The following is a 12,981-nucleotide window of genomic DNA, read 5'->3' on the forward strand; positions in this document are numbered from 1 at the left end:
ACAGGGGCTAAGGGGCCAGCAAGTTTGGCCATCGGCTAGTGCTGTTCTGCTGAAGGGCAGGGTGGAGACTCAGGGAAGGAGTCATTAGCAAAGCAGGACACATGCACGCAGTACAGACTGAGAATGACATTCAGGCCCCTAGTGGGAAGAAATGGACTTGAATCATTTTGGATAGGGTTCATTTTAGGAAGAGGCCTCTCCCTAGCCTGGATGCTCCAGAGACGAACTTGTGTTGGTGTTATTTTATTTGCTCCAATAAACATTTGATTTATACAAAACAAAACAAGACAAAACCCCCCTCAAAACAGTTTACAAAGCAAGTTAAGTGTTTGAAACTTTTGATATACAAGAGTATATATTGCTCACATTCCTATTTCATACATGATGTACAGGTGAAGTATTCCTTAAAAGAATAAAAATTTTCCTTTACATGTAGTGTTAAAAAACCCCATAAAAACGTCAGTACTGTCAGGAACTACTGGTTGCCATTCCTTGACCTTCTGTGTGGATGGAGGAAGAGAAATGGGCTGAGACCTTCCACCTGCCTGGATGCACTTCCCACCCACATCTCCTACCTCTGCCTATGGCCCTGTGAATGTACAACATTCCACCCCTACAAAAATGCCATAGTATCTGCTAAGTTCCACTGTAGGTGTGGAGGTTTTGCCCCACTCTGTTTTAACATCTCCGAGCAGTTTGGTTAAAATGAAAAAAAAAAAAAGGCACTTACAAAACCATTTCAAATAAAGTATTTGCCGTCATAAATCTTAACTCCTATTTGAATAAGCATGATTGCTATTAACTTGCATGGCAACATTTTTGAGACAAATACTGATGTTTATCTGTCAAAGGTGTTTAATAAGCCACACCAGATACATGTGTCCGTGACTGGTTTGTGCTGGTTGAATTTCTAACTTTCAAGGCCTGCTGACATGCCATGAGGAAGAGAAAAGAGGATAAACCACTGTAAAACACTTAAAGACAAATTTTTTAGCACTTCTTAAACACACTGCTGTTATATATGTAAGTCCAATGTGATGTCAACTGTCTCAAGCATTTTGGGGAACTGAAAAAATGTAAGCAAAGTCTGAAAGATCCTGTTGAAAGTCCTTCTTTATTTTTGTTTTTGTTTTTTTTTTTACATTCTGTGAATTGCTGACTTGCTGAGGCAGCCCTAAATGCAAGCAATGCTGAGGGCAGGATATGCCATTAACCTACTGCTATGGAGCTTTCCCTCACCTCCAAGGTCTTTTTGCAAAAATAAGGGCAACAGCTGTTGCCTCTTACTTTAGAAAGCATGGAACAGTCACAGTGGTTTGCCTAGCAATTAGACACACTGTACAGGGAAAAAAAAAAGTTTGTTCTTATAGCAAAACAAACAAGGTAAAAGGGGGAAAATAATAGGGCTGCCCACACTCAGAATGCACAGCAAATATAAAACATCTGCTTGGATTGTTGCTGACCCTGTCCTGTTCTGTATGGTTTGGGGGTGGGGATGGGAGGAGGGGAAAACTGATCCTACTGAAATTTTGCAACCTGTTTGCAAGCAGCACAAATTCAAAACAATAAACATACAACATTAATGAAATTGATAACAAAACACTCATGTGAGAAGGACCAAACCTCCTCACATGCCTGTTCTGGAACACTTTGAGGACTTTGGGGTTAGCATGAGAGGGAAAAGGTATTCCTGAACTTTCCACAATGTGCTGCAGACAGGACCATGCAAGTACAACTGCAAAGTCAACTTGGCCTGTCTGCTGTGACACTGCTCCTGCAACTGTGAACAGCAGGATGACAGCCAGGTCATGCTTTGAAAGTCATCTTCTTATTGCATATTATTCCTATTTTTTGGCAGAACGCTTAGTGCACAATTGCTGGTGTGGTGCTATACCAGTCTCCCCAGGCTCCTTCCCTAAAGGGTGGGATTTCTAATGCACTGGTAATTTCCTGGAAGCCCTTTTTTTAATAACTTTTCTTTTCCCAGGACATGGCTCTTTATAGATATATAGATATATATATATACACATACATACATATGCATTTTTTATATATATATGTGTATATATATATAAAAATAGCAATTTCATAGTTATATACAGGCATTAATAAAGTGCATAATGTTATTGGCTATTTTCAAATCCTTTTCCTGAGGAAGTGCTACCATATATAGCTCCTCCTACGACATGATGCTGGCCGCCAGTGCTAGGGTATGACTGCTACTCCCCCAGCTTGTAATTCCCAGAATACATCTCCCTCTCCAGAGCTGGAGCCTAAAGGGAGTAGTGACAGCCTCAGTCCTCCAGGAAGCAAGTCAAGGCACTTCTTCCTTTGCCAAGGTGAACACGTCTAGGAGCGACTTCCCTCCGTTCCGGAGCTCTCGGGCACGCGCTACTTCGCGGTGGTCACGGAGCCGTCCTCGGGAATCTTCTCCTCCGAGCAGCTCCTTCCCGAGAGCCTGTCGTGGTGCTTGAGCTCGCTGAAGCGCTCGGCCACGCACTGCGCCGTCAGCCGGGCCTCGGGGTCGTGGTCCCAGCACTCGATGAGCGTTTCGCACACCATCTGGATGCCCTGCAGGGAGCACAGAGACAGCAGCCGTGAGGGGGCCAGCCACCAGCAAGGCCTCTCCCAGAGAGCTGCTTCAGTGCCCTCCGAATTTTGGGCGTTACTTCACGTGTGTCCTGGGGGTTCTTTACGGGATCTGCTGCTTCTGTCATGGGGGCACTGTTTTCTTTTCGTTTTGTTTTAAAGAAACCCTACTACAATATTTTCAGCACTGTAGCTGGAACTGTCATTTCTGGGCACGTGGTCTGATATGTTGTAACAAGAACAATGATGCTTCAGACTTGTGATATAGAATCAAACAGGGATTTTTGTTTAATAAATATGATCAAAATTCTTGGATAACTTGACCTCCTGTTAAACCCATGCCCTTGCAAGCCTGAACAGTGCTTCGGTTTTTCAAACAAAAAAATCGTGATTGCCAGCACTATTGAGCTGTACATCAGCTTTTTATTAATTTCTTGTAGACTACCTAAATCTATGGACAAATATGGGCCACAGTCCTATGAACACTTAAGCACATCACTCACAGTTGTAACTGTTTAACCTTCAATTCCAATGCAAATGTTTGCAGGAGCAAAAAAACAGTTGCATCTCTGTAATGAATTTTATAAACATGAAGTATTTGCCAGGAAACTGTGTTTTGCTTTATGGCACTAAAAGCCCATTAAGTAGGATTTATCTTAAACTTATTTAAAAAAATAACATTTCACAACACTGCATTAATTGTATAATTTACCTAATTGGTGATGTTGACTGATGTCAATGCTAATAGCAGAATGTTACTGTCTGTATACAAATAACATTAGTTTTCTGCTGGCATTGAAATTACAAGCAGTAAATTAAATTAAATATTAAACATTAACTTGAAATCAATAGTGCAACAAATCTCATTAAGGGGGGTGTGGGGTAATTGTAATATGTAAATCCATTCCAGAATTTTATCATGATGAATAATGAGTTCATTACAAAAACACAACTGCAGAGGAAGGAAATGAATATGGAAGAGCCATTACAATAAGAACAACTTCTATGGAGTTCAAAGCAGATCCTCAGCTGCTGCAAACCATCATAGCCCTGCAGAAACTGATGCATCACTGCATCTTAGACAGCACAATGTGAAACGCTGAAGGGATTCAGGCAAAGGGAATTAAATCCACCTTCATTAAATGTCCTCTAAGCATGTTATCAGGCATCTTCTTCCTTAGACTCAGCTGAACCCTGTGGAGCCAGCTATGCCTGTTCTGGTGACACATAAGCACAAGTGCATGGCCCTCCCAGCTGGTGGGGTGCTCTGTGCTGGGGGCAGTTTAAGGTGTGGGTTTTATATAGGGAAGAAACTTATGAAGTCAAATGCAGGACATCTAGGTTCAAATCCATTATCATTTTACTTGCTTTATAAACCCAGAGGGGATGAGATCCACAGTGTATCCTACAGCTCTACCCCAGCACCTCGAGCTGCAGTTCTCTGCACACTCAGCCTTGCTGTCAAGGACTTTTAGTGCTGGTAGTATCAGATACCCAGGTGTCCCTCAAAATTCAACTTTCTTCCCTCATTAAATGCTCCTCACAGCTGAGTACATAAGGAGCAAGTCCCTGCAGTCCAGGAAGGGGCTGCATTCTGCCATGGTCATCAGGTGGCAGATGTTCCTGGTTGGAAAGATGATTGATTTTCACCACTCACTTGGTCTTTTTTAAGTAGCTGTCAGACTGATTTTAACTTCCCAAATGGAATTAAAAAGGGAGTGTTACATTGCTCTTGAAGGAAATAGTAGATGATATTCTTGGCTGCTTGGGCTTTTGTAAACGATTGTGATACTTTCCTTTTGTCACTAAAGACCACTATTTCATTGAGAAGTGGAATGACCAAGCCTCACTTCTCTAATATCTCTACTGATAAAACTATTGAGAGAAAAGGTGAAGAAATGCATGTGTTTGGCTTGTTTCCATTCAGTTTCATCCACTGAAAAATCTACTATTGCCTAGGAAGTGCAACCATGGTGCTCGTGAATGGAGGAAGCTGACAACCTACTTTGTGATATGCAAGGGAAACGGACTGCTAATGCACAACCTGAATAAAACCATACTGGCTTGCTGAAGACTAATTTCATATTTCCTTTAACCTGTCAACAGCTGGGATACAACTGTGACTGGTTTCCATGGTAAAGTACTCAGATTTGCTTTCTCTGCTGAAGATCCTATATAGTAGGATGGTCTCCCTGGAAATGGGGTAAAACAAATTGAACAGTCCCCTGTTTGCAAAGCTACCAGTGGTGGATGGAGAAGGGCACCACGCTGCTTTTGGTGTTGATTAATGCTGAAACCAGCCTGACTCAAAGTTAAACATCTTGATAGTGAGGTGAAAATGTGGTAGACCTGGTGAACTGCCCAACAAAGGAACAAACAAGTGATACTATTAATAACTTATCTAAAGCTGCTGAGCTGACTGAGCTGGCCTGGAGACATCTGACTGACAGTCAGTCAGCTTTATATTATGAAAGCCCAGTCCAACCTTTTAACAATAGCATCATCTAACATAACCCTTCTTGGAGAAAGTGTACAGATTCCTCCTCTTGAGGGGTCCAATGCCTCAAGGTTACTTCCATGCCCTCAAGGTTACTCCTTGAGGCTGAGTGGAAGAGATTTTCCTAAGCTTGTTAGCATGGGTGGCTGACATCAATCTTAAGTTAATAATTGGTTTTGCTACCTTTAGTATAGCTGCTTTAATATGATTGCTTCAATATTGCTTCATAGTGCACACTATACGAGTAGTTACAGCTCCTATACTGTGTAGTATATAACTCTAAGACCTTTTAGTCTAGTCATTATCATAATAAATAATTTATATTTTTATAACTAGTTTGGCATCCTTAATCATGTGGGACAAAGTTGTATAATGGTTCAATTGCACCTGTGTAATCCTTAAAATGTAAACTGTTGACAAAATCTGTGGCTAGGACTGAGCCCAGCCACACCTAGACACCTCTCTGAGACGGAGTTTAGAAAGCAAAGGGATCCTTTCTGTACCTCATGACTCAACAGGAGGGTTTCTCTAATAAATTTTGTCTGAAGCTCCCATTCTGCCTGCAACAGAGGCCCATGTGTGAAGTTTTCTTTGCCCTTTCAGAGCCTACACACAGTGTGTTTTAAGGGCCTAAATATTCTGTGGCTCTCTGGATGATTTTTGGATCTCAGGCTTCCAATGTGTGTGTTTTGATTGCTTTTAGATTACACTGGTGTGCAGCAAGAATACCAGGGCATTGGGGCAGGCACGCTGCAGAGCACTGTGGTGTCTGAACCACGTCAGCACCAGTGCCTCTCTGCGATGGAATTTCTCCATGTGTGACAGATCTCTCCATGCAAAGACAGGTGCAGCCTGCTGGGCAGGGCACTGAGGTAAGGCTCAGGCTTCAGGCAGCAGCTAAATGCACAATGCAGCTCCCACTGCCCACGCGTGGTGCTCTTACCTGATGGTTAAGCCAGGAGCTGGGGATCTCGGGTCGCCCTCTGTCTCTCAGGACATTGTCCTTCATGCTTTCCACACAGGGGTGTTCTCGCACTTTGGAGCCGAATGGGGGCTCGTACTCTTTCACTTCTGGGAAAGAAGCAAACACAGGGTATTTAGCTGGGCTGTGCTGGTGCCAAGAGTGAAGGGAGCTGGCTGTTCTCTGGGAGTAGGAGCTACTGATTAGCTGCTCGCTGCCACTGTTCTGCTTGACCAGCTCCAAACAAAGCAAAGCCAGTTGGCATTTTCAAAAATGTTTCAAATGTGTTTCTCACACACACTCCCTCCCTCCCCTTTTGTTTCCTAGCCAACAAAACAATTCTCATTTAAACTCCCGAGTACATAATAATATTAGCAACAGTTCAAGAAGCAGAGTAATCTATAATGGTTTGTGAGCCTTTCAATCTCTGCCGAGGTAAAATGCACAGGAGGTTTAAGGTGAGTTTTGCATGAGCCCAGCTTTTGAACAGTTGGTCACCCTTAGCTCTCCTGGAGTCCACACACACTTATCAGGTTAAATATAAACTGAAATCTATCTAGGTCATGGTAGATGTGAATGTGTGGATTGCTAGGACAAAACTGTTGCTTGGAAAGGGCAAAGATACAGTTAAGAAGCAATGCTGGAAGCTGCCACACTGCCCTTGTTTACTCCTGAACTGCATTCTTTTGTAGAAAGTAGTAGTCTGCTCTTATTTTAGATTTCCTTCCCAAAATGGATCAGTTTTGGCCTGTGATACAGGGGCACAGCTTTCTGAAAGGGCTGCTGCCACTCTAGTTTTTGTTTGCATGTTGCATATTTTCTTTGCTTTTCTTTGGAGAGAGAAAGGAAGAGGCAGACATATGGGACCTTTGGAGAAAACTCAAGAAATCTCTGAGAGCGGAAATATTATAGTAGATGCTGACACAGTGTAGAAAATGCTGTGGTTTCTTTGGGAACAGATGGAGACTTTACTCACAGGCCTAATGACTTGCTGCTATCAGATAAAGATTTATGAAGCTGGCCTGTTCTGCTGCCTCTTATTTCTTTCTAGGAATTAATTGAGGGCAAGAAAAACTGAAGTATAATCTACAAAGCAGTCTGGAGAAAGCATGTGAATGCCCAGATGACGTGTGAACAGAGACGAATGAGCAGAGAGACAAACCACTGCTGCCGGATGCTACAACCAAGTTCAACTGCAGAGCCCAGTGTTGCTTACTCCTCTAAAAGGCTAAAAACTGCTGAGAAATATGAATAAGGATTTAAGGCCCAGAAGAAATGGGAAGAACATCTAACACTTGGATTTGTTTACTTTGGGAGAGAAAGGTAAGGATGGGGTCGTATGATATGCTACTGAAAAAAACTAAGGATCAAGACAACACAGGTCAGATCCTTCTGTCACATCTCATGATAAAAGCAAGGTAGTATTGAAGACAAATATCTTTGGATTTTTCTCCAAAGCCTTGAAGTCAAGCTGTAGATCTCACTTGTATGTGATGGCCATGAGATGAAGACTTTATCAGGCTAATGCTTAAAAAGAATAGCCAAGTTACAATAACCAACATTTTGGAAGGGATATTAAACCTTTTGCTTCAAATGCTCAGCATTTAGAGATTCAGCTGCAAACAACTGTGTGCAGTGCAGCAGATGACCCCACAGATGCCTCCTGCAGAGCTCTTCTTCCTTCTCCCTAGCCATCTGCTGCTGGCCACTTTCCACAAGATGCTCTGGAGAATGGCTATAGTCCAGAAACAAAACTCCCATCTCCTAAGACCCAAGGGCCAAAGTCTGCTTTGCTTTTTTTCCTACAAGAATGCAAACCAGTTTCACCCACATTAATCTGAGTCTGAGCTGACTCAGACAAAGTAAATTTACAAGACTTTAGCCCTAGAAATGAATTGGGAAGTTCCCATGTTGCTAGTCAGACCTGGGTTTGCATGCAGCAGATGCACAGTGAATATACATACCTGTATGTTCAAAGCTAACAAAAATATTAAAGTTCACCAGGAGAATTTTAATCACATGACCTAGATGGCCATCTCCTGCACCATCTCCATCAGTCATGGCTCAGTTGTGGTAGTGGTCATGGACACCAGCCAAGGTTCTGAGATCTTGCAGGGTGAGGAATTAAAAGAGTCTCAATGGCCAACAGAGGGAAGCTGGTGCTGTGGTGCTGACTTGTTGTTCCCTCTCACTAATTTAATCTCAAGGTTACTTAAGTTAATGAGATGGTTCAAGCAGGAGAACGGAAAACCTTTCCTGGGAATTGACAGCTTCATAATACATTTTTTCTGTTTGAGAATTTGTTTTTAAATTATGACCATTCCTCTTCCAAATACAAGGATTTAATAGGTTCTTCAGGTTTGGATTTTCTGTTGTTGCTTTGTTTTTGTTTATGGTAAAGAAAGAGAAATTTAGGCCAAATACCAATTCACTGTAACGACTTTCTACTAATACAGTTATGCCTTCCCTCAGTTTGAAAAGCATGTGGCATCTCCTTGTTATTTATTATCATGCTTCTCTTTCCCTTGGAAAGTAAAAAAAGCCCATTAAATCCTCATGCAGTAAGTCATCCTAATGCTGCGGAATCTCAAGTGTCAGACACATTTTGCAGTAATAGCTGGTGTTATTCATGGATCATGTTTACGTGCTGCAGTAGATGTAACAGATGTCATTCTGAGGTAGGTTAAGATGTTTGTGGCTAGATGCCTGTGTGTGGTTGTACACAGATGCTGATTCTATTTCTCATGCCTTATATGTTTCTTTTCATTGGTTTTAGACTGGTTGGGCACTAAAAATGACAAGCGGATGAAGTACCATAAATACATCAGGAACCACGAACTACAGAACCTTCAGCATTCAAAAATGGCAGACTTCCTTCAACTTTAACCTCCACCATTTAATCTTTATGGTTGAGAGCTCACTTGCACTACTAATTGCTGTACCTCTAGTTTCTTTTGATATTGGCCTAGTTATAGTTTTCAGAAAGGTTGGGATTTGATTTTTAACCCAAAACAGAGACATTACTGAAAATCTATTTGTTCTGTGTGATGAAAGCTTGGAAAATTTGGCTCACTTGTGGTCTTTTTCTACTCTAAGCTTTTTGCAGTGAAATTTTCTTTGGGTCAGAAGAGCATACCACAAACCCTGTTGACACTCCCTTATGTAATCTGTCTTACTGATTTCAGTGGGACAACTTCTCATGCTGGATGATGTTTTATATGTAGAATCAAAGCAGGAGTGAGGTGAAAGGCCAGCAGAAGTCAACTGTGAGGCACGGTCCACAGCAGTCAGCTTGTGTTTGGGAACTTCTAGGTTCCTTTGAAATGCCCCTTTATTTAGAGCTTATGAGGGGAAGGAAAGGATAAATCAGTTGATGGTGGAGCAACTGTGACAGCTCATGCAAACACAGGTAAGAGTCCTTCAGAGAGTGTCTTTCTTCATGCTAGAGGAATTTGGGTAGTGATTCTGCCAACTCACACTGATTGCACAAAGGGAAAATAATGCCCAAAGCAGAGACCCAAAAGTTGTTTCATGGCCAGGTTTAAGATGCTGTCAAATGCTTACTTCATAAATTTCCCTAGGTTTGCCTGTTGAGGGAAGGATGCATTGGGATGAGTGCACACACACCTCCTAAATGACTTCACATCTGATGATCAAAAACACAATCACCCTTCTACAGATTTGGGAGTGCACAAGCTCTGCCATCATTGTAGGCTTAGGAGCTGCTCAGCTAATGCACAGTGAATCCTGAGGTGGGAAAGTGGCAAACACAGAGCACATCAGTGCTCAACATGGGGTGTGGTGCAGTGACCTTATCCACTGCCACAAGGGCTTGTTGAAGGACAGCACTTGCTACCTTACATGTAGCACTGTGGTGACACTGGGAGAATTTCCAGGACAGGGATGCCTGTCATTGGGTGACACTGCACTGTGTGGATCTACCTAGCAGGGTTGTATGCCACTACAAGCCAGTACAGTACACACATGCCCTGACTGGGCTCTGCTTCACAGAAGAACTTTAAATCAGCCCCCAGCTGCAGCCACCTCAGGGCCCACTGGGCAGGCACAGCCCTGCTGCACAGGCCATCTGATTGCTCCCTGCTGCCAGGAATGTCACTGCTCCATGTCAGTGTGATGAAAGCTGAGCACTTCATGAGGTACAGGATGCACAAATGTTTAGTTGCCAAACTGTGGCTCTTGGCTGACTCTTCCCAAATAAGCATAAGATTACTCCTGATTTTATTCACGTGAAACACAGCTCTGGTAAAGCAAGGCTGCCATTTTAAACAAAGCTCTGCTACTACACTGAAGCCAGCCACCACTCCAGGCAGTACAATACCGCACGAGCAACATCGCCATTTTCTGAGGGGTTTGTCTTCTCCCTCTTCACCAAATCCATGCAGCCTAAAGTTCCCTTTCCCCTCCTTCTCCCCTGCCACCCCCAATAGTCCCTCACCCATAGCAGTTGCGATTCAAACCAGATGGTTTTCTTTTCTTTCTAGGAGCCTGTCAGAGAAATTACACTTGTCACAGTCACCAAAGCTGTGTCACTCTGAAAGCAAGTGGTTGAGATGAAAATTATATTTCTTGCAACGTGTAGCATCTGGTGCACAGCTGTTGTGCTGAATGAAATACCAAGTTAACAGCAGCGTGGAACAGTTGAAGTTCTCCCCAAAGTAGTATTGCTGAGTTTCTAAATATGCCTCTTAAATTATACTCCAGTGAAAAATCAGTCAACCTCGATCTTTGCCTCTGTCTCCCTTTCCCTTGCGCCCCATTTCTGCTTCTCCATATTTAGCACAACAAAGTAACAACGAACAGCGTGGCCTTTCACAAAAGCCGATCCCCACCTGCTTATTTACTACAGCAGCTTCACAGTATGGGTTGTGCTGCTGGGTATTTTTGTTTAAATGTCTGCTGACTGAAGGGGCCTGGCATAGTGTGGAGGCTGTGTTTGACAAAGCGTCTGTAGTGAAAGGACCTGCCTGTATCACCTCCCACCAAACACCTGCATGCTGACAAATGAATCCCGAGAGCTCCCTTTGAAAAAGAAATAAGTCCCTGTACCTCTGTGTGGCTGAATGGCAATTAGCCCCCCTTCCTTGCATGCTTCCCTCCCTAAATAAAGTTGTTAATGCTGTTGTCTCGGCTAAGACTCCCCACTCTTGCCCTCAAAATTGCTCTGAGTTGACACCACAGCCAAGCCTGCCCTGCAGAGGCAGAGCCTCGATCTTTCAGGCTTCTTTGAAGGGACTGTCTACAATGAGGTCAGCCTACCCTGCCTCACAAGCAAAGACATTTTTCTCATTGCCAAACAGTCTAGGAGTAAAAGAGGGGTTTGCGTGAGCAGAGGCAGCTCCTCAGGAAGGCTGCAAGGAGAGGAGGGAGTCTCACAAGTGACAGATGGAGAAGGAAAGCAGAGGGGGAGCTGTAGTCATGAATCACTGTAAGGGTATTTCACCAGCTGGCTGCAAAGACAACCAGACTGCTCCAACCAGGGGAAAATCTGAGAAGGAAATTAGAGTAATGGTACACTGCTGTTGCAGCTCAGAACCAGTGACAAGTTAAGGGATCTACATCCTGGGAGTTGTGTTTAAGTGTTTTAGCCAGAGATGCTAAGAGCAAGTTCCAGTCCCTACAGATCTACCCTAATGCTCCTGGGGTTTTGCTGGGGACCTCACCTCAGGAAAGATGACTGAAATAGGGAAATAAAATTCAAGAAATGTGTTTCTGGAGATGAGAATGACTGAGGGATGAAACGAATAGGGAAAATCAGGATGTGGGTGGCAGTTAAGCATCACTTGAAAGGGGATGCCGGGCCAGAGAAATATTTCCCTTTACTGAAATGACTTCAGCTTTTCTTCTCAAGGTTATAATGGGTCAATCTCTTCTAGCTAAACATGCTGGTGATTTTCCTTCCTTATGAAACTCCCTTTATATCCTCTTTTAGCAGTTGCCTTCTGAGAACAGCAGCAATAAGCTTTGCTTTTGCTGCAATCTTCGTTTTGCCCTACTCAGCAAATCTGAACAGGAAGGGACTCAGGCATCACCAAAGATGAAAGACTCCACAGTTAACAGCTCATATTTATACTAATCAGGTGAGTTCCTAAATGCAAGAAACAGAGACAGATCACGAGACAGGGCACAGTTCTTTTTTTTCAGGTTTTAAATCTCCTCTGCCACATTTACAAAAGTGCTAATGAAAGGCTGAGGTTGTGCCAATGCACTTAGAAACAGGCATGACCATGATCCATTAAATATGGATAGGTTTGCCTTGTAATATGTCAGACTGAGGTTCAGTTCCTGAAGCACTAAATGTTTTACCCTTAAACGTTTGACTAGAAAAGCATTTGGTGTTCTTTTCATGCTTTTATGCTAGCACATTCAGCACACATACTTGCTTTGTAGCTTTCCTGGCAGGGTGCAAACAGGGGCAAATCTGTTGCCCACAATGCAGCCCACCCAGCAAGACCAAATGCTGGTCAGACAGAGCAGGAGACTGAGATGGAGGCAATTCCTCCCTTCTGCACATGGACATCGTGGTACAGCCACACAGTCACTGTGCAGAGTGGCTTCAGAGACCTCCCTTGTGGTATCCCACAGATGCTGGTAGAGAAACAAGGAGCAGCTATGCACATCTTCCCCTGGGACATTGGTTTCCCCCCTGTACACTGTGTTCCTCATAGCACAGTGCTCTAGCCTGCAAGACTCTCCTGTCTCTGCGTCTATGGCAGCCCTTCAAGATGGAACCATGCCAAGTCCAATGAAAAGGGAGCCTCTGTGGTTTTGGAAGAAGGATAACAAATCAAATCACGGTTGCATATCTACTGTAATATCCGCATTGGTGTTACTTTTTACAGCCCTGTTCCTTAGACTGCTTGTGTGAGCCCTGAACTGTGCAGCAATATTTTTTAGAATGACTCTTAGACAATTC

The 12,981-nt window shown here is 43.3% G+C and overlaps 1 protein-coding gene and 1 long non-coding RNA gene across 3 annotated transcripts in view; one reads left to right on the forward strand and one right to left on the reverse strand.

Moving 5' to 3' along the window:
• Positions 1–227: 227 nt before the first annotated feature.
• TGFBR2 (transforming growth factor beta receptor 2) overlaps positions 228–12,981 on the reverse strand; it is a 60,527-nt gene continuing 47,773 nt past the window's right edge. The window contains exons 6-7 of one of the 2 annotated variants that reach the window (XM_039708417.1): positions 6,030–6,157; positions 228–2,571 (exon numbers count right to left, since the gene is read on the reverse strand). In XM_039708417.1, the coding sequence (XP_039564351.1) occupies positions 2,392–2,571; positions 6,030–6,157 (308 nt within the window). In that variant the 3' untranslated portion in view covers positions 228–2,391. The remainder of the gene's footprint in view (positions 2,572–6,029; positions 6,158–12,981) is intronic. The other variant, XM_039708408.1, reaches the window with a different exon arrangement.
• Positions 6,173–11,269, forward strand: LOC120501759. The gene is made up of 3 exons (XR_005627397.1): positions 6,173–7,370; positions 8,824–9,456; positions 10,550–11,269. It is a non-coding gene; the product is annotated as an uncharacterized LOC120501759 (long non-coding RNA).

The sequence above is a fragment of the Passer montanus genome, unplaced genomic scaffold (assembly GCF_014805655.1).
Source record: "Passer montanus isolate IOZ18808 unplaced genomic scaffold, ASM1480565v1 scaffold10, whole genome shotgun sequence".
In the NCBI taxonomy this organism is placed as follows: domain Eukaryota; kingdom Metazoa; phylum Chordata; class Aves; order Passeriformes; family Passeridae; genus Passer; species Passer montanus.